Raw genomic sequence first — 23,841 nt, forward strand, 5'->3', positions numbered from 1 at the left:
GAAATTAATAATGAATGAGACTGTCATACTGTGAAACATCTACTTTTCTGTTTTAAGGAAGAAAGAAACAAAATAACAGTCAGCAAATTATGCCAAAACCTCCATTTTTGAATGAACTGTCCCTTTAAGTAGGGCAAAAGTTAAGATAGTTCGGAAAAGGTGCACTCAGTAAAGCTGTTTTCGAAATTGCATGTCTGAGTATGTACTACATATAACAGGAGTAGGTCATCCAGGTACTTTTCTACTAAATAGTAGGGAAGTATGCACATTTCCAATGCAGCCTAAACCTGCGTCCCAATGTGCATACTATCCATCCTAAATAGTATGTGAGATTAGAATAAGTGTGTCCCAAAAGCATAGTATGCTGAAAAGAGTATGCCAAAAGTCCTCAGATGGTCTACCATTTCAGGTAGCCTAGATTTTCGAAGTGTGGATCTGTGCACACTCTAACGGCTAATATTGCCCACCACAACCCACTGTGCATTGGAGGAGGACTTTAATCAGAATTACAAGGATGAAGAAAAAGTGTTAAATAACTACAAACATGGCAGATGTGTGAGACCGACGGTTGAGTAGAGAGGTTTAGATGAAGAGGTTTTAGTGACTAATAATCCACATTTAACCTGATAAAAAATTGCAACAACAATATGAACTTTCACAAAGATCTGTTTGGCCATTAACTTTTAAATGCGCCATTATGCAAAAATATAGGCCTAAGGAGAGTTCTCTGCATGAAAGACCCACGACTGTCTGGCACTCTGGCAGATCAACATGCTACTTCTTTTCTCTCCAATTTGGTAGGAAATTAAATATGGAGTATGTACTTTTCCTTCACAAAAAGAGTACATACTTTTAGGGCTTAGCATAAGTAGGTCCATTGGGAAACACAGCATAAGTTTTTACTCTGTTCGGCTCTTATTTGTCTCAATAGTACCAGTGGTTTAGTACTTTGTTCTGACACCTTTCGGTCTGGATGCATGAAGTTTGTTCACTAACTGCTGCCGCTTCATAGCAGGTTTTTTTTCTCTCCGTCTCATCTACACATCCATAAAAAGTGCATTCTTGGATTCAACACTTGCTGATATAACGTTACCAGGCTGCGTTGGTACTTTGTACTGCTTGTTTATAGATTCCATTTCCCACTCAGCAATTGCTAAAGCACTATAAAGTAAATACATTATTGTTATTTTTAATTTGTATTAGTAGTAGTAATAGTCCAAAAACAGCATGACAGGTCTGGTCATGTGATGTCAACATGGCAGTGCCCATGAGGGACCCCCTCCAAGTAAAATTAAACAGCTTTTACTAGAAAAATTATAGGTCTGTAGTCTTCATATCATATTAGTGTACAACATTTGAAATATATTTCTCCATAGTGCTATTCATTTTCAAATTGAATGTAATTTTTTTCATTCTAAAGAAAAATACGGAGTGCACCTTTAAGATCAGTGTCCCAGTCCACTTCAGAGAAGTACAATCTTCATGACTGTAGATACAACATTTAAACTACCATTTGCCTCACATTGGTTTTATTCTAAAGATAGGGTCCTTTAAATGTGGACTGCACAGTCCAAAAGACGGGCCTTGTTTGTAGAAAACACATTTTTACCTTGTAAACATCCCCGTAGGTCCCGCTGCCTATCCTCTGGATAAGCTCGAAATCCTCTTGCGGATTTCGCCTGGACAGATCGAAACTAGAGTTCATCATGGGGACTCCGGCCTCTGAATATCAATGTTAGATTTGCTGGGAGCCCTGACACGGACGAAAGGAGAAAAACGGACAAAAAAATAAACATACGGCGTCAGAAGGGAATCTCAGTCGCAGTACTTCACTAACTTTAACATGGCTTCCCGTGAGCTCCACTGCGCATGCGCTGCGCTCGTAGAGTGGAGAATGTCTGGAATGGGAGGATGAAGACAGGAGGAGGAGGATGGGCTGGATCAGATGACCAGAAGCGCATAGCCACCAGTACATAACCTGCTTCTGAGGAATATTTTACACAACACTCTATTGGAATGGCGTTTTATTTATTTCATTTTCTTCTTTTGAAGTTTATATATGGTGAGTGACACTGGTTTGATAATTAGTTTGTCTTGTTTTGATATTTTTTATTATCTTCAATATAAGGCCTACAGTACACAAATAACTTTTAATTAAAAAGATGTGCTCTTTTGATCCAGTAAAAAGTAAAGAAATAGTTATGAAATTAAAAAAACCTGAATTATCCTATTATACATTAATCAAATAAAACATAACATAACATTCATTATAATTTATAACAATACTTTAACTTAACGATGTGATGACTTCATGTATCATATTATTTCATAAGAAAGCAGAAGTATGACTGTCACAGACTTTTTTGCTAAGTTCAGATGAATTCACATGCAGAGAGGTCAAAACTTCTACTCCAAAGTTAGGTCACTGAAAATAGAAACCAAGTATTCAATGTAGAATAGAATAGAATAGAATAGAATAGAATTTGTTTATGTAAACAGGGAAAACAGGGGGCAACTGATTTTGATGACTTTATAAAATTTCCTTCCTTGCAAAGCTGTTACCAGTGAGATTTTGTACAGAAATGTCCCTTCACTGTCAGATCATTGGTTGTAGTTGTTTTACATTTTAGTATTTCGAAATGTATGTTACTTTCTGATCTGTATGTGATGATAACAGTGATTGGTTGTGGTTTGATTTTCTTCATTTCGAGAGTTAAACAAGGCAGTTTGAGGTCTGTTTTCTCACATATATCTCTCCAAATATGTGACAAATCACTGACAGTTGACAGATTAACAGTTGTCAGGATTCTCCATGTGGTTGACTTACAAAACAGTCTCATACTTCTTCCTCCATCTTCTTCTCTTTCAGCTCAGACAGGATTGTGATTCAGCGCTATTTATTTCCGAATCACAGAGGAGTGTGTGCCAAGAGTGAGCTTCTGAACACATTTGTACTTACACCATGTGGTTGTTATGAAGGTTTTATGAGCCAGGACTATTCAGTCTAATTTATTTCTCAAATGCCAGGCACACATCCAGGATGCAATTTATTGACTGATTATTAAAGCATGCACTGGCACAGATCAAGGTCTCAGCATGACGGCATTTATCAAACAACCAACATGGCGTGTATTAGAGAGGTATTCTTTCCTGGCTGTTCTAGGTATGGTTTCCAACCCATTGTTCAGATTTTTATTGTTTCATTTTCAATTCCTCTCTATCTTTTCTGTGTCTGTTTATGTAATGCAGTGATAGTGAGGGTTAATTTAATTCGTTTTCTAATCAATCGGTTATCAATTTCTTAATATTTAATACAAATATTATTGGTTTGAGATAGATATTATTTAGCCTATGTCAATGACCAGATATTGGCCTGGTTCATATATCTGACTAATTTTAATGCACATATCAATGGCATATACACTCTTAAAAATAAAGGTTCTTTGTTTTATGGATTTATGCGGAACCTCTTAATTAGTTTCCTAAGAAATTGATATTTTCAACTTTGCAAGCTTGGTCCACTATTAAAAGATTATTTCATTATAAACAGCCCTTATTCTCTCCTCATTGGTAGATGGATTGTGTCCCAAAATGGGATCATATTTTTTCTCATGGCAACAAGCCGGAATAAATTATATGATCTCTTCTGGTAAACCCATAACCTTTGATAAACTCACATTCCATTTCCATATTGCACAAAAAGATTTCTATAATTTTTTTTTAGTTAGACACTATGTTAGCACTAGAAATTGTGAAAATTGTATGGGCAGAATAAGCTTATTGATCTTCAAAAATCTTGGAGGAAAAACACTGGGTTTGATATTGACTCTGTCTCATGGGAAAATGAAACTATTTCTGTCTGCAACAAATTCAGAGAAATGCAGTTTAACACATCAGGCTTATATGTCGCCATAGATGTAGCAAATTTAACAAACAGGTATCACCTAATTGTATGAAGTGCAAATATTCCCTTGGTATGCTTTTCCATTGTTGATGGGAATGTAATAAGAACTTTTTGGCTTTCAATCTGCAAGCCGTGTCAGACATGTGTTTACTTGGCATTTTTCCTCCTCAACATTGTCCATCCTTTGCGGATGTTGGCCAAGAAGGCCATTATGAACAAATGGGTTGGAGATAGCCCTCCATTATACGGATTGGCTAGCTATAATAAAGGATCTTATATCTTTAGAAAAAATCTTATGAGCAAACTTGTGTCATTTAATAAAATGTGGAAAGAATCATTGAAGTCTCTATAGGGATTAGTGAAGATTCCAGAATGTATCCATAATGGGACAATTGTTTATAAAGGCTACCCTTTGGTTGTGGATGTATATTGGATATTTGTTTGTTGCTTATTGTTTTCCTCCATTGTGTTATAATGAACATTCTGCATGTATCTCCCTTTTTTATTATTATCATTATTATTATTAATAATATTATTATTATTATCATTTGGTTTGATTTTGTTTTGTTTATGGCTTGTGTGCAACTCCCAGGTTGTTTTTGATTGACGACGACAATATCAATAAAAAAATATTAATAAAAAAAATTAAATAAAGGTTCTTAACTGTCATTAATGGTTCGATGAAGGACCTTTAACATTCATGGAACCTTTCCATTCCACAAAAAGGAAAGTGGAACAAGGTTCTTTAGATTATGTTCTTCACACTAAGAAAAAAACTGTTCACGGAAAGATTATTTGGGGAACTCAAAAATGGTCGTTCTATGACATCACTGTTACCCCCCTCCGCTACTCCCAACACCCATTCTAACCTTTATTTTAAGAGTATTTTGACCTTGTTATGAAAGTCATGATTTGGTCAGGTCTAATGGAGTAACTCTTAACTCCCAAATATACTCATGTATTCGAGGGACAAGGTAAGTATTTATTTTCATTGAATGTTAAAAAAAGTAAATAAATCAAACTACTTGTAAAATATTTGGCTAACTTGGCTATGATGTTATTAAACATGGATGCAAGTATTGCATTAAAAGATTGATCATTTTTATCATAACAGACATTGACCCTAAAACAGCTACCTTTGTTTGTTACTACATACTGGATAACATATGTTGCAGTCTAATCAAGTTCTTAATTTGTTTTTCCCCTTTGCATAATGGTCTTCTGCTGCATTGATGTTTGCCTGATCAAACTGTAGTCACCATCATCATCACCATCATCATCATCATAACAGTTCAGTCGCGCGCTTGCAGGAAACCGCCTCGCCTGTATCCTTGACACACCCATAGCTATTGTTGGCACAGTAGGCGCGCGACAACCTTGACATTCCCACACGCGCGTTCAGTTGCACGATGAAATCTTGGTCTACGCGGATGCATCATCCTTTTCAGGAACAAGGAAAGTAAGACAAGCGGCTACTGCGGATAAAGGAAGATGGACAAAAGCCGAGCGGAGTGCAGTTAAACACACACGCACGGCCATCGCGCATCCCATACAGATGCCCACAGTACCGCACGCGCAGACACACTCCGCTCATTCACCTGTAATGACAGATCGCTGCTCAAAGCGGCGCATTGTCCCGGAATAAGGCGAGGAAAGTACGCTTCATGTGAGAGATGACTGAGTGAGTTGCGCGGATGTTGGAGACATGGAGAAACGGGCTCTTGTAACGGCGATCAGCTTGTCCATGAGCCTGCTCGCGCTCATGCTTCTGGTCACGGCGATCTTTACCGACCACTGGTACGAAACCGATACCAGGAGACACAAGGAGAACTGCGACCAGTACGGCTCGGAGTCCAACGACCAGAAGAACAGGGAGATGCCCATCTATCACCTGCCTTTGGTGGACAGTGGGAATGCGAAGCGCAACCTGGCTCCCATGAAGCCCATCCATGTAGGGAGTCGAGAGGAGGAACTGTTGGAGAACTGGAGGGCGATTTTGGGCATGGGCATTTTGGAGACGGAGTGCGGGCGCCCGCTCTTCTCCACCTACTTTGGACTTTGGAGGAAATGCTACTTCCAGGGAATGGACGGGGATATTGACAAACTCATTTTTAAGGGTAAGACCTGGGTGGAAAGTTCATTTAAACGCAAAAGAAAAAAAAATCCACTGAGCACAATGTTTGCTTCTGGCTAGCTGAGAACCGGTTCTGATTTTTTTATAGCTATCCTACCAGAAACGAACAATATTGATGAAGTTCAGTTCTGTTTGGGTTCTCAAATCTGTATTCTCTCTACAGATACACGGCAGTGTTTTCTGCATTGAATCTACATCGCGAACAAACACGCGCGACTAGTGTTATCCGATTCTCGAACGCATGACTCTTATGAATCGGTTCCTTATAGTTGAGTCAAAACATACAGTGGCACTAGCGTGGTTCGAATCCTGAACGAATGATTCTAATGAGCCGTTTCTTTTCAGAGGATGAAAGAGACAGCGCGACCACAGAAGTCAGATTACCGAAAAAATGATTTTTTTTTATGAGCTGGTTCTTTTCAGCGAATCAGAACACGCTATTAGTTTTAATCCGAAATTGTTAGGCTATAAGAATCGTGACACGTTTAAATAAGTGTAGTCAGCTTCTGACTGGTTATTTAGCGTATTTGATAACATAAGATGCACTATCTGAATCTTATTGTGACAAGTAGTGCATTAATAAATTAATGTTTTTTTTATTATTTGTTATTTTTATAAAATGTTTGGATTGCATTGCCTAATTATGCCGGCTCTATAAAGAGAAAAACAGAGTGAATAGGAAAAAAGTGTTTGGTAAACAGACGAAATTATCTCATCATTCCAAATAGCCTATTTCTTTCTGGGGGAAAATTGTTAATATTAAGTGATTGAATTGTTAATTCCTTGGCATTGCCATCGGCCGTTCTGGCTGTGTGATAGACGCTTTTGCTGGCTTTGTATTTGTGAATGATGATGATGATGATGATGATGGTCTGCATGGTGTGTTGCGTCAAAAACATAGGTGAGTGTGGATGAATATATAGCCGCTTATGCATAATCGTTTCCTGGAAGAAATATCGATTTAATCCTTTTTGTTCTGACACTTATCCAAACTTAAGCTTAATGGACTTTTTGCTGACACTAGTGCCTGACATTTTTTGTCTCTCTCTTGACCTGTTTATTTTACTGCAAAGGCACTTTCTGCAAATCAATTTCATGCATGATAGATCTCAACAGAACAAAACTTTATTAAATTGCCAACCAAGCCAGCTGGTTCGCTAAAGTTTCATTTGAAAGAGTCTCAAGGTGAAAAAAAAGCACAGGAAATGAGTGATGATGATTCATAGTCAATACAGATTACAGAGATCTGATCATGTCAAGATTAAAAGCGGAAACCGTGTGCCACCTTGCATTCAAATAAAGCCCAAAGCCACAGATCACTTGACCTTCAGCACCCAGGCTTTGATTTGTGCCACAGTCTATTACTGTGAGTCCCCGAATCAGCCCATCAAAGAAGAAAGGCACTCTAAAGAGCTTCTCATCAGATCACAATGCCAACCGGAAGATCAAAATTCCCTTTATTTCTGCTCCTCATTTGTGACTTGATGTTTGATGTTAGTGATATTTATATGTACCAATAGGAGTACAATTTATTATAAAATAATTATTATTCCATTTCATGCCAATATTAGAACTATAATTACAACCCACAGATTAGCATTTTTTTAAAAATACTGTATTTTTTTAATATGTAAATATATATATAGGCCTATATGTAAAAAAAAAATTATATATATATATATATATATATATGTATATATATATATATATATATATATATATTATAAGATGGCATGTTTAATATATGCTAGAACAAAGAGATGCAAATGTATTTTACATGGTTCTAACATATTGTTCTAATAATATGTGTGTATATACATACATTTAAATGTATACATTTTTTTATTAATTGTTATTTAAAAAAAATATTTATTCTATAAAAATATATCATATGTATGTATATATACTATATGTGTGTGTGTGTGTGTGTGTGTGTGTGTGTGTGTGTGTGTGTGTTTTAAAAATAGATATCTCAAAATGTTTTATTAGCTAGAAAGTGCTGTTTGTGAGAGCAATCTCTAAATAAAATCTCTGACTTTAAAAAAACCTTAGGCAGTAATCACAATAGGCAAAGTCATGGGAAACTGGTCAACAGGTTGGGAATAGTAGTTTTAGTATTCATATAAGTACATGGCTGCAACTTACAGAGTTGAATTCATTAGTGAATACATAAGTGCACATCTAGCCTTTTTTCGAGGTTTCTCACTGGCTTGGCTCTGAATTAAATGTAGTCAGTTCAGAGAAGGCTCATTTCAATTTCACCCACACGTTTTTTAAAAACTGATCGGAACTAGCCAGACTGAATTCATTGTGTCATGTCGCTGACCGTAACCCAGACAGTGTCTTTTTACTTTACTATGCATCTCAGGCTCTCTGCATGATTACTGCAGTCTTTACTCAGCTCACAACGCCTGCCAAATCTGTGGGGTATGGTGTGAACCCAGGCAGAAATAATGACAGAAGGTCACTCTGTCGGGGAGGCGGTGTTTCAGCAGTGCTTGGCTCTATACTTGTTCTTGGCCCAGTGCAGGAACGTCCAGGGAAAGACAAACAAAACCAATAAAGTAGCAGAGATTAGTGCACTGCAAGGATTTTAAGGTGAAGCAAGAAGTTGTTTCTTATGAACAACTAGCATCACATGCCAGAAGATCTGGGAGGGATTTCATTGGTAAGACCTTTACAAAGCTGTATCTGAAGGGCAGAATTTGTCCTAAACGAGTGTGTGATCCCTTTGCAGGTATTGCAGAACGATGCACATCTGTCAAGTACCATTTCTCCCAACCCATTAGACTCAGGAACATCCCTCTCAACCTGACAAGGACCATACAGCAGGACGAGTGGCACCTCTTACGTAAGTCTCCCAAAGCTTCCTCACTTGTGTAGCTCTTGATATGCGTTGAATGTTAAGCAGTGCATGCAAGCTGAAGTTAAGTGTGCTTTGCATAGTGAAAACTGTGCAGTGCAATACTATGTAAAAATACAGAAGGATGATGGGAAGGACGCCTGCCGTGGAAGTATTTGCTCTGACAATGATTTGATTATGATTCTTTACTATTTCAGTTAAATTTATTTATAATGTGCTTATTGTCAATGCACATTGTATATTTGAAACTGTACTGAACCGAAGGACCATACTGAGGATCTGGATTTTAACAAGAAAAAATAGAAAATAAATTGTATTTGACAGGAAATTAACATGTTATTTGGTATTAGCACACTGTAAAAAGTGATCAGTTGACTTAACTTAAAAAGTGAGGAAACTCGTTGCCTCGGTAATAAACTTCATGCAAAATTGAAAAAATTAAGTTATGTGAACTTGACAATTCCATATAACTTATTTTTTTAAGTTATAAATCTTAAGTTGTCAACTAATCACTTTTTACAAAATATAACTGATTATTAAACTCAATATAATCAATGCATTTAATTTTCATTGATTTATATTTATTGAGTGGAAAATAAAAACAGGCCTATTATAAATACTTATGTTAACATTATCTACATTATCTTCAAATGGGGTTCTTAACTCAATTTTCTTTTAACATCAACATTTATGCCAAAAAGGTTAGCCTAAGGCAAAATGTCTTAAATTATTACATGATACTTTCATGTTTAACGGGTTATTTATTTATTTTCCTAGTGATAAAGTATTTTTTAATTCATAAAATTTTATCAAAATGAATTCATTAAAGCTAAATCCGCGTAAAATGATCCCATGATGGAAACGATTCTGAAACACCTGACAGAATATAGAACCTTTTCTTCTAAAAGTGATTAAGTTTTCTTACCCATAAAACATAAAACTTTGTTGTATCTATTTAAATGTACAAGTTTTTCTCTTCTGGAAAAACTGCCCAAAAACCAATCAAATGCTCTCTAGAATGCCATCAGTTAGCAATAGCAAATAGGGGTTCACAACTGTGACTTAAACTAAAGGTATACGGGCTATTGTAAAAAAAGGGTCGAGCCTTTAAATTATAAGATAGACATGCCATTGGGTGCTATTGTTCCTTTCCACAATAAGAATACAGCTCATGTGTTTTGTGCTAATGCGGTTATTGCATTTCCTGTCATTAATATGCAATCATAACCTTTTCTCGCATCTCCATGATAAGATTATGTGCCCCACGGTACTGTTTTGTGTACACAAACTTGGTCAAATGTCATTTTCTGTTGGAAGGAATGTTATTAGCTCTTGTGATGTTGTAACATGGCAAGTCTCAAGGGAGCTTGCAAGCCTTAATTACAGCCCTCGTTAAAATGCCTCCTAATTAAGCTTTTCTTCCTCCATGCATGAGTCTCAATCAGATTCTATAATGTGATTTAATGTGATATACCTCCAAATTAAACTTACCGAATCAATATCTGCATTGATCAGCAACTCCAAAACTTTGCATGGAACCAGAAGCGACAGAGCCCACACAGCTCAGTGAAAGTTCCTAATAATAAGGTGTTACCCATAGCTATATAGTGTGAATTGTTGGCTAAGTGGGTGGTAGTTATGGAAACAGTGTGTTTTTCTGTGGTGTTCAGATCTGCGGCGCATCACGGCAGGGTTCTTGGGCATGGCTGCTGCTGTAATGCTGTGTGGAAGCATTGTGGCCGCCGTGGGATTTTTCTGGGAGGAAAGCCTCACCCAGCATGTGTCTGGACTCCTGTTCCTCATGGCAGGTAAACAATTCTGCTTATTCGGACTTATCTAACTTTCTCATCCTTTTCTTTGGCTACTTGTTACTCGTTTTGCCAAGTCGCACGCTTTCTCGTAGGTGGTTCTCTTTCCTTTCCAAGTTGTTGTCTACCTTGTTCATTCTCCCACGTCTCTCCTTCTGTCTTATTTCCCTTGTCTTGTTGCTATATATATATATATATATATATATATATATATATATATGCGTGTGTGAGCAAGATGAGAAATATATATATTATGTATATGTATATATTATATGTATACAGTGGCGGTTCTACATTGAATTACACCCTGGGCGAGACCCCCTTCGATATTTATAATATTATGAATGAAATGTGCGTTATTTGAAAGAAAGTCGAGGTGTGACTTACTTAGATAACTATATGGATCCCCCGTTCCCGAACCCCCCCCCCCCCCCCCCCCCGTCCGTCCGTTCCATTTGGGAGAGACCCAGAGGTGAACTGTCATCCGCGCCGGCGCCTCCGCGCCCCCTCCCCTTTCCCCTTCTCAAACAAACAGCTTCTGTGCACCTTTTCAGGAAACCTTTTCAGGAAATCAGGAAGGAATTCAGGAAGTGTCTGGCTGCATCCAAAACAGGCATACTGTGTTGAATAATTACTTTGTGACACATTCAATGAGCACTTTACTATCCCATGACACCACAGGAGATGATTTGGCAGGATGAGGATGAATGGCAGTGAAGCGACGCAACTGACGCTGGTCACGCGACTGTAACAACATGGCGGATATAGTGCGCTGCGTCCGGAATTGCGTACTGTCTTTGTAGGTACTACATTTGAATTTACTTTGCGACTCAAAAAGTATGCTCTATAATATGAAGTGTGAATATGGGTAATATTTATGAAATTTGGACGTACTACATCCGCCATTTTGTTACTGTCTCGTGAACAACCAGCGTCAGTTGCGTCGCTTAACTTCCATTCATATATCCCTCCCGCGGCCTCACAGGATAGTAAAGTGTCCATGAATGTGCACTTCAGAATCTCGCCGTAAGTAGCAGGTTATTCAGGGACTTTATGTATTCGGACAAACTACACTTTTGGCGTACTGTTTTATACATACTATATAGTAGGGAAGTATTCGGTTTTGGACGCAGCATCATTCTATCTCGTAATATATAGAACATCCTTTTTTAATAAATACTTGACAGTATGCAATTTCAGATTCATGGCATTCTATATTGTATGAATGTGTGAAGTATGAATGAAATCTGGACATGATACATACATTCGCCATGTTGTCATTGTCATGTGACCTACAGCGTCAGTTGCGTCGTTTAACTGCCATTCACAACTTCTCTTCTGTGGCCTCATAGTGTTCATCATCAGATCCACACTTTTTTCGCATTTTGTTTTTCACCTGCCAAATAGAAGGGAATACACATATTTGAATGCAGTTCCTATCTTTACACCCAAGTCAATTAATCATTCATTCAACTGATTCCTTCAGAAATGTGGCCATAGCCTTGTGGACATCTGACATACAGTTCAGCGGTCCCAGCTCGAGGTCCTTTCCTGATCCTGTTCCCCTCTCTCCTCACATTGCTTCCTGTCTACTCTACACTGTTCTGTCTAATAAAGGCAAAAAACAGGGCCAAAAACACAACTTTTTGGATAAGCAGTCTCAAAAAAGCTTGTGTCTAAAATTCTAAATTCGCTGCGTCTAAATACAATATGCTTACTTCCATACTAATATACAAAAAAAACAGTAAACCAAAATAGTATGTCCGAATTTATAGTATTCAAAAAACTATATCTATCTATCTATCTATCTATCTATCTATCTATCTATCTATCTATCTATCTATCTATCTATCTATCATTTTTAATAAATATTAAGAAATTGTTAACTGATTGATTAGAAAAATCACTAAAACAAACAACCCTCACTGAGCTATCACTGCATTACATAAATAAACAATGATTCCTCCAGTTATAATTCCTCTCTCTCACTCTTTTCATATCACATGAGGTGAAGAGTTCAGATGTTTCTTCTTCTCGTGTGTTGGATCAGTAACCTCAAAGGTTCTTCTTTCCCACAGGAATCTTTTGCACAATCTCGCTGTGCACCTACGCAGCCAGTGTCTCATACGACCTATCCAGGAACCCTCCTTTCATCTACGGCCTGCCCGGCGACGTAGACCACGGGTACGGATGGTCCATCTTCTGTGCATGGGTCAGTCTGGGCCTAACAGTGGCGTCAGGTTGCATCTGCACAACTTATCCCTTCTTGAGCCGCACAAAGGCTCTCCGCTCCAAAACGGCAAGGGAGTCATCTGTATGAGCGCCCCCTGTGGCCTGGAGGACTCGGCAAAACATTAATCAGCACTTGGCGCTTTAGGAAAACAGATTCAAGTGGGACTTCATGCTGTATGGTGCAGTTTTGAATGTCTTGTAGATTTCTGATCCCTGCTCTTTTGAGATGTGTTGATCAAGACTGTTGGATTTCCTGTGTGTCTTCTACACACATTTGCTAACAAATCTCACACACATAAAAAAAAGAAAATACACACAAATATACAGTATGTGTGAATATAATGAACAAAACCTTTGATTGAATGGATATGTGTATGTTTTTGGGTTGTTGTGATGCAGTCATTCTCTGGATCAGATGACACTTAGGATCTGAGCCACAGTTTTTTATGCAAACCATCTGAAATTCAAATGATTGCTCTGATCATGGTCAGTATTATTTTTTTATTATGTGATTAAAGTATATGTTTCGGTTTCCCAACCACGTGCAAATGGATACAAGTCGACTAACCATTGGCTCAAAAAAACTAAAGCTGACATTTCAAATTAAAAAAACAGCTAAAGAATTCAATCAGGGATGAACAGGACACTTCGTGTCACCGTTGTCACCACATCAGACAAATGTATAAAGGCATGATTGCATATAGGCTATATCACCTTTGGGTAACAGCTGGTGGCCGATATTCAAAAAGATTGAAAAATCAAAGAGATTCGAGAAGTCTTGAGATCTAAGATGTGGATATGCAATTTCGTGATTGGATGAAATGTCTCTGAAGATTCCGAACTTGAACGCAATCGTAATATGGCAGCATGCTTAAAGTGGATGCTCTCGAATACCAGCCTCGCTCATGAAAGGCCTCTCATGACGTCACGTCATTGCTGAAAACACAATTCCTTCAGTTCCACGAAGCAACACTAATATGAAGCGACGAGGATTATATTAAATGCAGGATGTTGTTTTCCAAACTGAGCCAAAAACAGTAACATATCCCTGACACTGTACTGTTTGCCTCAAAACTTCTACTGTGTTTCTGAAAGTGTATTGTAAATAAAATATTATAATGATGAAATAAAGGTCTATGAAGAAACCAAACCGTTTCGTGTGAACTTCAGCAGTATTTCGGCTTGTTATACGTGCTTTTGTTTTTGTCAGACATATGGTGGCTCATTTTAAGCAGTGCCAGCATGTTTTCTGCTTTCTCTTTTTCAAGAGGAACACTTGGCCACCTGTGCAGAAATATTAAACAATGCCATTATTTCACCTCACATAGCCATTGGCTATGATGTATTATTCAAGAAAAGCAGTTTATAATGAGCAAAACTGAAGCTAAAAATGATTAGAGTAGCAAATTTGTTGATGTCAATTTTGACACCCAATTTTCCCATTATATTTTATATTGAGTACCATGCTGTATATATGGACCATTCTGGACTCTCTCTCTCTCTCTCTGTGTGTGTGTGTGTGTGTGTGTGTGTATATGTATATATATATATATATATATAATATTTAATTTTACTTTAGTCAATTTAGTACTTCATTTCAATTCAACATTTTAAGTCTTTCATCTAATATTTATATTTGATTTATTTCAGCTTTATTTTAATGAACAACACTGACCAGAAAATATCAGGGAAGTTTAAAATTGTCATTTTCAGGCCTGGAAAAGTCATGTAATCATGTAAAAAAAAAAATTGAAAAAAATCTTAAAACCAAAGCTCTATAGTGCATGCAAATTGTTCTAGTTATGCTCAGCTCTAAAATATTGGGCTAAATGTATAAAATGTACTAAATGCTCTTTGTGAGTAAAAAAATCTCTATTTATTTAAAATCCCAGTATCACCATTAATGGAACTTGAATGGTCAAAAGTTGTGGCAGCCCTGTTTATGAAAATGAAGCATTGGTAAAGAATTATTTTCATTATAAAATAATGGATACGCACTGTAAAAAAAATTAAGTTATGACAAAATATGTTTTTACATTGCTTTAACTCATCAAAATAAGTTCAGCATTTTTAACTTTTTTTTTTTAAGTCCGTTTAATGTAATTTAAGACTTAAAAATCCAAGTTGATTGTACTTAAAAATGTAAGTACATTTTTTTTTTTGCAGAATAGGACTTTCAAGTATTCTGCCACAAGAGGGCGCCATATTATCATCAATCATAAACCTTTGTCTAAACTCTGCAATTTAAGTTTAATTTTGTTGTGGTGGGGAAGAGGGCGGTATCATGGCGGTAACATGTTGTGCATTACCCTTCTGTCAAGTATGCCACAAAAACAAAAAAGGACAAAACTCAAATTGTTGAAACCATAAACAATGTTCCAAATAAAAATATTGTATTATCATACAGATGACATTAATCAAAATGAAACTTACAGGTATCGAGCACTCGCACAAGCGAGGGAAAACTACTTCAACATATCAGCGAATTGTACTGAAAATTAGGCTGGGGGGGTCGAGTGAATCGTGCTGGAGTAGATAGTGCCATCACCCGTGTGTGTGTGTGTGTGTGTGTGTGTGTGTGACTGTGTGTTTGTGTGCGCGCGCAGTGATATGGCCTGACCAAAAAAAAAAAACACGTGGGAAAAAATAAGCTTTTACCAGTGCACTCGTGTCCTCAAATGGGTAAAAATAGTCATATATTCTGAATTTTCTATTAGACGACTGAACACTATATACAATAAGTTCATATTCCCAGTGTCTCAGTTGACTTTCTATCATACATGTGTTGTACTGTGATTTACAACAACAAAAAATACAGCCTTCATAAAGGGAGAAGTCACAAAAAACAGGAGAGATAACATGCATTCCTCATATAGTAGTATTAAAAAGAATTAAAACAGATTCTGAACTTGCTTTTGTACAAATTTTCTCACAGATCTTTTTGACTGATGATTTGATTTGATTGTATGTACTAAGACTACTGATACCTGCACTAGAAACGTATGGAAACGTCTCAGAGTTCATGAAAAAAAAACATAATATACAAGTTCGGACACACACAAAATATTGCAGTACATTTAATATTATTTTCAACTGTCCTCAGTAACTGGCTCCTTTATGAAAGTCTGTGGAGTTGAGCTGAGAGACACTGTCCCATGTAACCAGGCTGGAAGGTGGCACAGTGTTTTTTTTTTCTAAATCTATTTTAGGTTACTTGAAAACATTGAACACACTGAATTATGTAAATCTCAAATAAAATCAAGTCAAAGGCTTATAATACTCACAAATCCACACTTTTATGCATTAAAATCTGAAGGGAAAAAAAAAGTCTCTTGACATCGTTCGTTGTTTAAAACACCCGTTTGTAGGTCCAAAAAGTGTTCATTGCAGATATGCACTATTTTCATCTTTAACCACAGATATTGAGTTCGTGTACACAATGATTTCTGCTTATTGAACTGCAAAATGTTTCAAGTATATGAATGAGATTTAAAATGACAGTGATTGCGTGACCACTGGATCCAGAGTGACAAATTGTTACTCAAAGGTCATTTGTTTTTGTACCATTTTGCCAAATGACATCTTAGATGCCATTGGAATTTTAGATGACACTTGAATCAAATTGAATCTGCTGTTGTCATATACAGATTTCAGTCTAAAGGCCCATTCACACCAAGGACGATAACTGTACCAATAACGCTAAAAATATAGTTATTATAATTTTACATTTATAATTATAATATATATATATATATATAATTAAATATGTAAAAGAATAGCAGAGCCCACACCACAACTATAACGATAACGGCACAGAGAAACAATATGGTTGGAATCACTTTCACAACAATTTTTTTCCCACACTGTAAAAATTATTGTTGGTTTAACTTAAAAAAAAGTAAGTTACCAGGTCGCCTAAAAAATTGAGTTCATTGAAATAATTATTTTTAGTTAATACAATGAAGATTGGTTTAATAAATAGAAACTAAAAATATTATGTCATCTGAACCACATTAATTGTCTAAGTTGATTTGATAAAAATTAGATAAAAAGTTGTGGTAAGAAAACAATTTTTTAAAGTGCAGTTGATGAACGATAAAAACACTGACAGCCAATCAGAATCCATTCTGCTCCTAAGAGCTCAGCAGACAACAAAACTGCAGCACGAGCTTATAATAAACAGAACGATATTGTCTGCTGGTGTGGACACTAATATAGTTAAGTTTATTGGTGTGAAAGGGCCTTAAAGCTTAATCAGTCAACCAAATCAATAACACTTCCATACTACGTTTTTCCTAAAAATCTTTACCGCTTTGTCAAAAAATAAACTAAAACGATGTCAATTTTTAAAAAGCTTTAGAAAGTCCCTTTAGTCCGTCCTTTCTTCTTTGAAGACTAGAATAATCTCGACAGCAGAAACACACGTGTATTCAAACACATACAAAACATACAGTGGATTACACAATAAAACACCTGCAGTCCTCCGCGGCTGCTTTGAACTCTTCTTTTGAACCCTTTCCTCCTGTTTACAAGGATTTTAACGACGAAAATGTACTAAATCTCGTGCCTGATTTAGAAACCCTTGATGATGCAATAGGCCTCCATGGAGGAGAAGATGATGTACATCAACCAGAGACTGAAAAACAACGTTGTGGTCAGGATTTTGGGAGTCCGCGGGCCACCAAGTTCCCCCCCGATCTCGGGCCTGCGGCGGTACATGAGGACGGCGACACAGATGAAGGCAAAGATGGTGAAAAGGGTGACGGAGAACGCCAGCGTGCCGGGCTGCACGCGGAAGTACTCGCCCTTTGCCTGGTGGTATACGGCAGCGATGGACCAGGCCACTCCGATGCCCAGAAAGACGTTCACAGCATTGCTGCCCGTCACATTGCCGATGGAGGCGTCAGCGTACTGATCCTGGGTGGCTGCCACTTTACTAGCGAATGTGTCTGATTTTGAAGAGGTGGTGAGAGAAAGACAGAAAGGAATAAATATTGTCAAGCTGCAAAAACAGCTCCGTCAATAAATGGGTGAAACTTGTAAAGAACATGTCCAGTTCATATTTTGCCTAGAAATCCAAATAAGGAAATAAGAAATCAGGAGTTTGTGTAAAGGAAGTTAAAGGAGAAGTTCACTTTTAAAATGAAAATTCTGTCATCATATACTCACCCTCATGTTGTTTCAAAGCTGTATGAATTTCTTTCTTATGCTGAACAAAAAGGAAGATATTTAGAAGAATATCAGTAACCAGACAGTTTTTGGGTCCCAATGACTTCCATAGTATATTTTTTTCCTACTATGGAAGTCATTGGGACCCAAAAACTGTCTGGTTACTGATATTCTTCTAAATATCTTCCTTTTTGTTCAGCATAAGAAAGAAATTCATACAGCTTTGAAACAACATGAGGGTGAGTATATGATGACAGAATTTTCATTTTAAAAGTGAACTTCTCCTTTAAGCTTATTTTTAGGACCATTAAGCATTGTGACAATATTTTCAAGACATTTAAGCACATTTCCTTCCAAATTCTCATTGTAATAAAATATGCAAAAACGTAAAATGATTGCATGCATATCTAATCGCATGGTATATAATTTATTACTATAAAAATGGTTTATTTGAATAATTATTATTTTAAAGTACTTTTTGTTACCATTAAATTAGGCTGATTTAAATATACATTACCATTCAAAATATTTTTGTTTAATTATTTTGTATAATCTTTTATGTTTTTGAAAGAAGTCTCTAATGCTTTACCAAGGATGAATTTATTTGATTAAAAAGTAAAAACTTGCAATTTAAAATAATTTCTATTACTTTAATATATTTTAAAATGGAATTTATTCCTGTGATGGTAATGCTGAATTTTCAGTGTCACATGATCCTTCAGAAATCATTCTAATATGCTGATTTGGTGCTCAAGTAACATTTCTTATTATTAATATTGAAAATAGTTGTGCTGCTTAATATTTTTGTGGAAACTGTGATGCCAGGTAACTGTTTGTGTTGCTATTTTCTTCTTTTCAATTTGTTTTTAATTTTATTTAAAAATATATAAATATTCATTTTTATTTTTTACTTTTTATTGAACTTTTTTTTTATGCATCTGTCAATAATTTTCGTAATATTTTTATTTATTTTATTTGATGTAATATAAATAATATACATATATACATACAATATAGATCAGGTGTCACCAACCCTGCTCCTGGAGGGCTACTGTCCTGCAGACTTTAGGTCCAACCCTGTTCCAACACACCTGCCTGTAATTATCAAGCAACCCTGAACAGCTTGATTAGCTGGTCCAGGTGTGTTTGATTGGGGTTGGAGCTGAAATCTGCAGGACTGTAGCCCTCCAGGAGCAGGGTTGGTGACACCTGATATAGATAGACACAGACAGATGATAGATAGATAGATAGATAGATAGATAGATAGATAGATAGATAGATACTGTAGAAAGGTAGATAGATAGACAGATAGATAGACATATAGATAGACAGATAGATAGATAGATAGACAGATACATGTAGATAGATAACATTTGGGGGAAAATGTGCTTAGTTGTAAATTGATCTTATAATTCATTTGATTTTGTAGTGAAATGTGAGTACCTGGTACAGAGGTTCCCAGCGCCACAAACACAACCGCAGTTACAGAGTCTTTCAGGCCAATAGTGCATCCAAAATGGGATGCAATGTCTCCAATGAATGCAGTGAGGACACCAATCATGATGATGGACACGATGAAACACGCCCAGCCGTTCCAGTAGTCAGTGGGCGGCACGAAAGCAAACAGAACCTTCCAGAACACAGTCAAGAAGTGCATGACGTAGTCAAAGCAAGATGGCATCTTTTCTTCCCCACACTCTTCATCATCATCTGCCCCTGACGACAAGAAAAGAAGAGGAGATTTAAATTATGGATTGGTTTGTTTGTTTCCTGTGAAGAGACAGGCTGTCCTCTTTCTCTAGGGAACATCAGTGTGTGATAAACATATCACTGTAACACAAAATAGTCCAAACCAATCAGATTTTAAATGATTTACAGTATATGTGCAGTGTGCTTTTTTTTTTTTTTTAAATCATGTGCCCTCATAATCTTTAATCAAAATAACTTGCCCTCCCTCTGTCAGAGACATCTCTTCTCTTCTCTGAGAAGGGCGGGACAAGCTGTCACTCACATGAGTTCACAGCAACAGCAAACCACAACCATCCAATCAATTACCGAAAAGTCCTGCCCTACATTTTTTTTGCTCAAGAAACCATGTCTGGCTAATGCCAGATAACTGTCTGAACAATAAAGCTAGGAATAATAAAAGGCAGTGCTATATTGTGAATGTAAAAGGCAATGTTAGGCACATCACTCACCGGTTAGTCAACATTTACACTAGCCCTGGCACACACACACACACAAAAAAAACATGACGATCATTTTAATTAATTATTAAAAACATAAAAAACATAATTATTCTTTAAATTAATTTAAATTTATAATCCAATATTTACATTTATTTTACATAATATAAATGTATTTTTCTATATTTACATTTATAAAAAAAATGCATTTTTATAATTAAAAAATTACATTTAGAATTTTAAGACAATTATTTATTATTTTACATTTATTTACAGTTTTTTAATACTTAAGAATACTATTATAGATTTTTTTGCACCATATAAATGTAATATTTACGATTAATATTTAATTGTTTTTTCTTTTTTTACATTTAATATTGTAAAAATGTTAAGTTTAGGTGTGCAAGAATTTAGGTTCTGTAATGACAAGAAATATGAATGATTCTTTTACATAATACAGTATCATCATGACAAAGAAAGTTAATTTTGATTCACAACTGGAGCACTGCAGTGCAGCCCTCTATAAACCGCCTAATGTCTAATTATGAGAAATATTCCCCAGGAATTTAGATTATGATCTCCCTCCCTCTCTCTCCCCGTGGCTCAGGCTGCACTAACAAGCTCTGTCAGCTTCAGTCAAGCCTGTCAGAATGAGTGTTTGTGTATGCATCTGACTGCATGTGCGTGTGTGGCAAAAGACAGAGTCCCAGAGCTTTGCTTTCCTTATTAATACGTTGTGCTACATGACGAAAGACACTTCAAAAACTGTGCGGACGGAGGGTGAAAGCAAAAGGCCTTGACATTTTAGAGAGACTGGCGCTGGCTTGTGTTTGGTCATGCTCACAATGGTAGCACGACTGATGGTAGAAGAATTCTGGGTAAAAAAAACAAACCCATAAGAAACACACTGATGTCTTTTTCCCTGTTACAGACCGAGTTGCTCTCAAAAACACACAACTTCCGCACCCCTAAACTTAACATTTGTTGACAAAAAATATTTGTATATGGTGTGAAAAATCTGTAATATTAAATAATAATACTTAAAGTTAGAATGTAAATACTGAATTTTAAAATTAAAATATTTTAAAAATCATTTATGTTTTTTTCGTGCTGGAACTAATGTTGAAATCTTGACTAACCATTGAATGATGTGTGAAACAATGCCCATGAAATTCACAATACAGAATCGCCTTCCATTGTTCCTGTATCTTTTCGCAGTCTAAGAGTATGAAATTCAATAACAATTTTGATCCAAATTTGTGGATGTGACAAAAATATCTACAATGCACATTCGCATCCCATTTTACTTTCATAATGTGACATATTTCCAAACAAAATAAGATGCAAAAAGTCTTGATTTTAACCACTGGGTTTTAATTAGATTATGACAGAGGAGGAGGTAAAAAAATATGAGAGCTTGGTAAGATTACAGTTAAAAGATTATGAAGACATAATTAAATAATAAAATTAAGATGCCATACTGGTTCTTGGTAACTCCAACTTAATCCTGAGAGCTGTCTGCCCAGGATGAGAAAGCAAATGATTGACACAATGATTGACACTGTGTTTAATTGATGAAACACTCACATGCATTTCTCTCTGGCTACAGACAGGCATTCAGCTCCAACACATTTTAAATTGCAATAGTCCACTAATTAAAGATATGTTGCAAAGTTAGCGCAGTCATTGAGCAGCGATTAGCACAATCCTTCCAGAGATGAAGCAACAAAATAACCTTGTTTTCTAGCATTCTGACAGTCAAATCCATCAAGTCAAGTCTGCAGGGGACTGTGCAAAGGTTGTTTTTAAAGTATGTAGAGAATTAATGGTAAAATGTGGCAGCATTTTCTCAGTGACCTACCTGAGCTGACAGTGATGGCTTCTACAAACTGGTCTCTCCAACTGTTGGTTCCAATCAAAAGGGCCAAGTTGGTTTTCTTTATGAGTTTGTCGACTGTGCTCTGGAAGGTGGGTTAAAATCATTACAACTAAGGTTAACAATACTTAAAAGGTTTAATGGTTACAGTTGACAACAATGTTTAATTTATTAACATTAGTTAACATGAACTAACAATAAAACATTTTTTATTAATCTTAGTTGATGTTAATTTCAACATTTACCAATACATTTAGAAGTTGTATTTGTTTTTATTAATGTTTTATTAAGTAGCTGTGAACTAACATGAACAAACAAAGAACAATTGTATATTAATAAATACCCATATATATTACCATAATGTAAAAAATATATGCATCTTTGCTACTTCATTTCAGTTAATACATTAACTGATGTAAACAAAAGATTGTAAAGTGTTACCAGTTAATTAGCTCCCAATTGAAAAGTCCATCACCCTCATGTCCCAAACCTGTATGACTTTCTTTCTTCCATGAAACGCAAAAGCAGAAATTTTAAAGAATGATATCACTGCTTTTTTTTCTCCATACAATGAAAGCATATCAGTATGGAAGCTTGTTTTCGCCACAGAACAAAAAAATAAAAAAGGTAATTGCTTTTTATTTCCCAATTCTGACTTTTTTTCTCACAATTGCAAGGTTTTATATCTCACTATTCCGAAAATTGTGAGTTGCAATTATAAAGTCGCAATTGCAAGTTATAAAGTCAGGATTGCGTGAATAAAGTTGCAATTGTGTGTTATAAAGTAAGAATTGTGATATAAACTCGCAATTGCAAAATCGCAATTTTGACTTTATAACACGCAATTGGGAGATATAAAGTCAGAATTGCATGATATTAAGTCACAATTGTGAGATAAAGTCGCAATTATCTTTTAAAATGTTTAATTCTGTGGCTTCCATAGATCAGGGACTCCAAAAAGTTCAGAAAAGTATCATAAAAGTGGTAAAAGACCTGAAATATATACTGCCTTATGAACTACTTTTATTCGATTTTTATAGTGCTGCTTTTGTATTATTTTTGGTGCTTGGCAGCTTCCACCTCATTCACTTTCATTTTTTGGAAAAAAGCAGCGTGAACATTCTTCCTAACATCTTCTTTTTGTGTTTCACAGGAGAAAGAACATCATATAGCTTTATAATGACACGAGGTTGAGTAAATGATGACAGAATTTTCATTTGTGGTTATTCCTTTCAGATATTTCTTTAAGATATCACAAACTAAGTAACAGTTTTAAAAAAAAATCCCTCAATCGATAATTCAGCAGATTTCTCAGATTAGGAAAAAGATTTCCAATAAAGGGTTTCCTGTAGTGCAGCCAGCGAAAAACCTGCCATCCATTAATCTTCTCCATTACACAGCACAGCGAAACCGATTTGTCAGGGCAGCATCGCTGTTCAATTATGAAGGTTATTGTCAGTATTATTTGTTATTATCAGTATTATTATTGTTGTGTCTTGTGTTCGTGTGTTGGTTTCATGTGCTTCAGTTCAGTCTTGATCACCTGCTAGTTAGTCTCCTCGGTTACTGATTACGTTCAGCTGTCTGTCGTTAAGTTCCCTGTGTATTTGAAGTTTAAACAAAGTATGGGCGTTTCCCGCATTCATCTAAACCCAACCGATCATCTGAT

At 36.1% G+C, this 23,841-nt stretch overlaps 3 protein-coding genes across 15 annotated transcripts in view; 1 reads left to right on the forward strand and 2 right to left on the reverse strand.

Moving 5' to 3' along the window:
* map4k3a (mitogen-activated protein kinase kinase kinase kinase 3a) overlaps window positions 1-1,900 on the reverse strand; it is a 59,629-nt gene extending 57,729 nt beyond the window's left edge. For 7 of the 8 annotated variants that reach the window (XM_079856714.1, XM_079856713.1, XM_079856709.1 and 4 more), the window contains exon 1: window positions 1,610-1,889. In XM_079856714.1, coding sequence (XP_079712840.1) covers window positions 1,610-1,708 — 99 coding nt within the window. In that variant the 5' untranslated portion in view covers window positions 1,709-1,889. Of the gene's footprint in view, window positions 1-1,609 lie in introns of all 8 variants that reach the window. The other variant, XM_079856711.1, reaches the window with a different exon arrangement.
* A 2,973-nt stretch (window positions 1,901-4,873) lies between these two features.
* On the forward strand, window positions 4,874-14,084 carry tmem178a (transmembrane protein 178a). Its single transcript, XM_079856715.1, has 4 exons — window positions 4,874-6,021; window positions 8,776-8,889; window positions 10,572-10,709; window positions 12,788-14,084. The coding sequence occupies exons 1-4, from the start codon at window positions 5,610-5,612 to the stop codon at window positions 13,027-13,029; spliced, it is 906 nt and encodes a 301-aa protein (XP_079712841.1). The 5' UTR covers window positions 4,874-5,609; the 3' UTR covers window positions 13,030-14,084.
* A 2,618-nt stretch (window positions 14,085-16,702) lies between these two features.
* Window positions 16,703-23,841, reverse strand: part of slc8a1a (solute carrier family 8 member 1a) — a 46,950-nt gene continuing 39,811 nt past the window's right edge. For 5 of the 6 annotated variants that reach the window (XM_079856721.1, XM_079856717.1, XM_079856720.1 and 2 more), the window contains 3 exons: window positions 22,158-22,257; window positions 19,554-19,826; window positions 16,703-17,890 (listed from right to left, as the gene is read on the reverse strand). In XM_079856721.1, the coding sequence (XP_079712847.1) occupies window positions 17,514-17,890; window positions 19,554-19,826; window positions 22,158-22,257 (750 nt within the window). In that variant the 3' untranslated portion in view covers window positions 16,703-17,513. The remainder of the gene's footprint in view (window positions 17,891-19,553; window positions 19,827-22,157; window positions 22,258-23,841) is intronic. The other variant, XM_079856719.1, reaches the window with a different exon arrangement.

The sequence above is a fragment of the Squalius cephalus genome, assembly GCF_949319135.1.
Source record: "Squalius cephalus genome assembly, chromosome: 22".
NCBI classification, from domain to species: Eukaryota; Metazoa; Chordata; class Actinopteri; order Cypriniformes; family Leuciscidae; genus Squalius; species Squalius cephalus.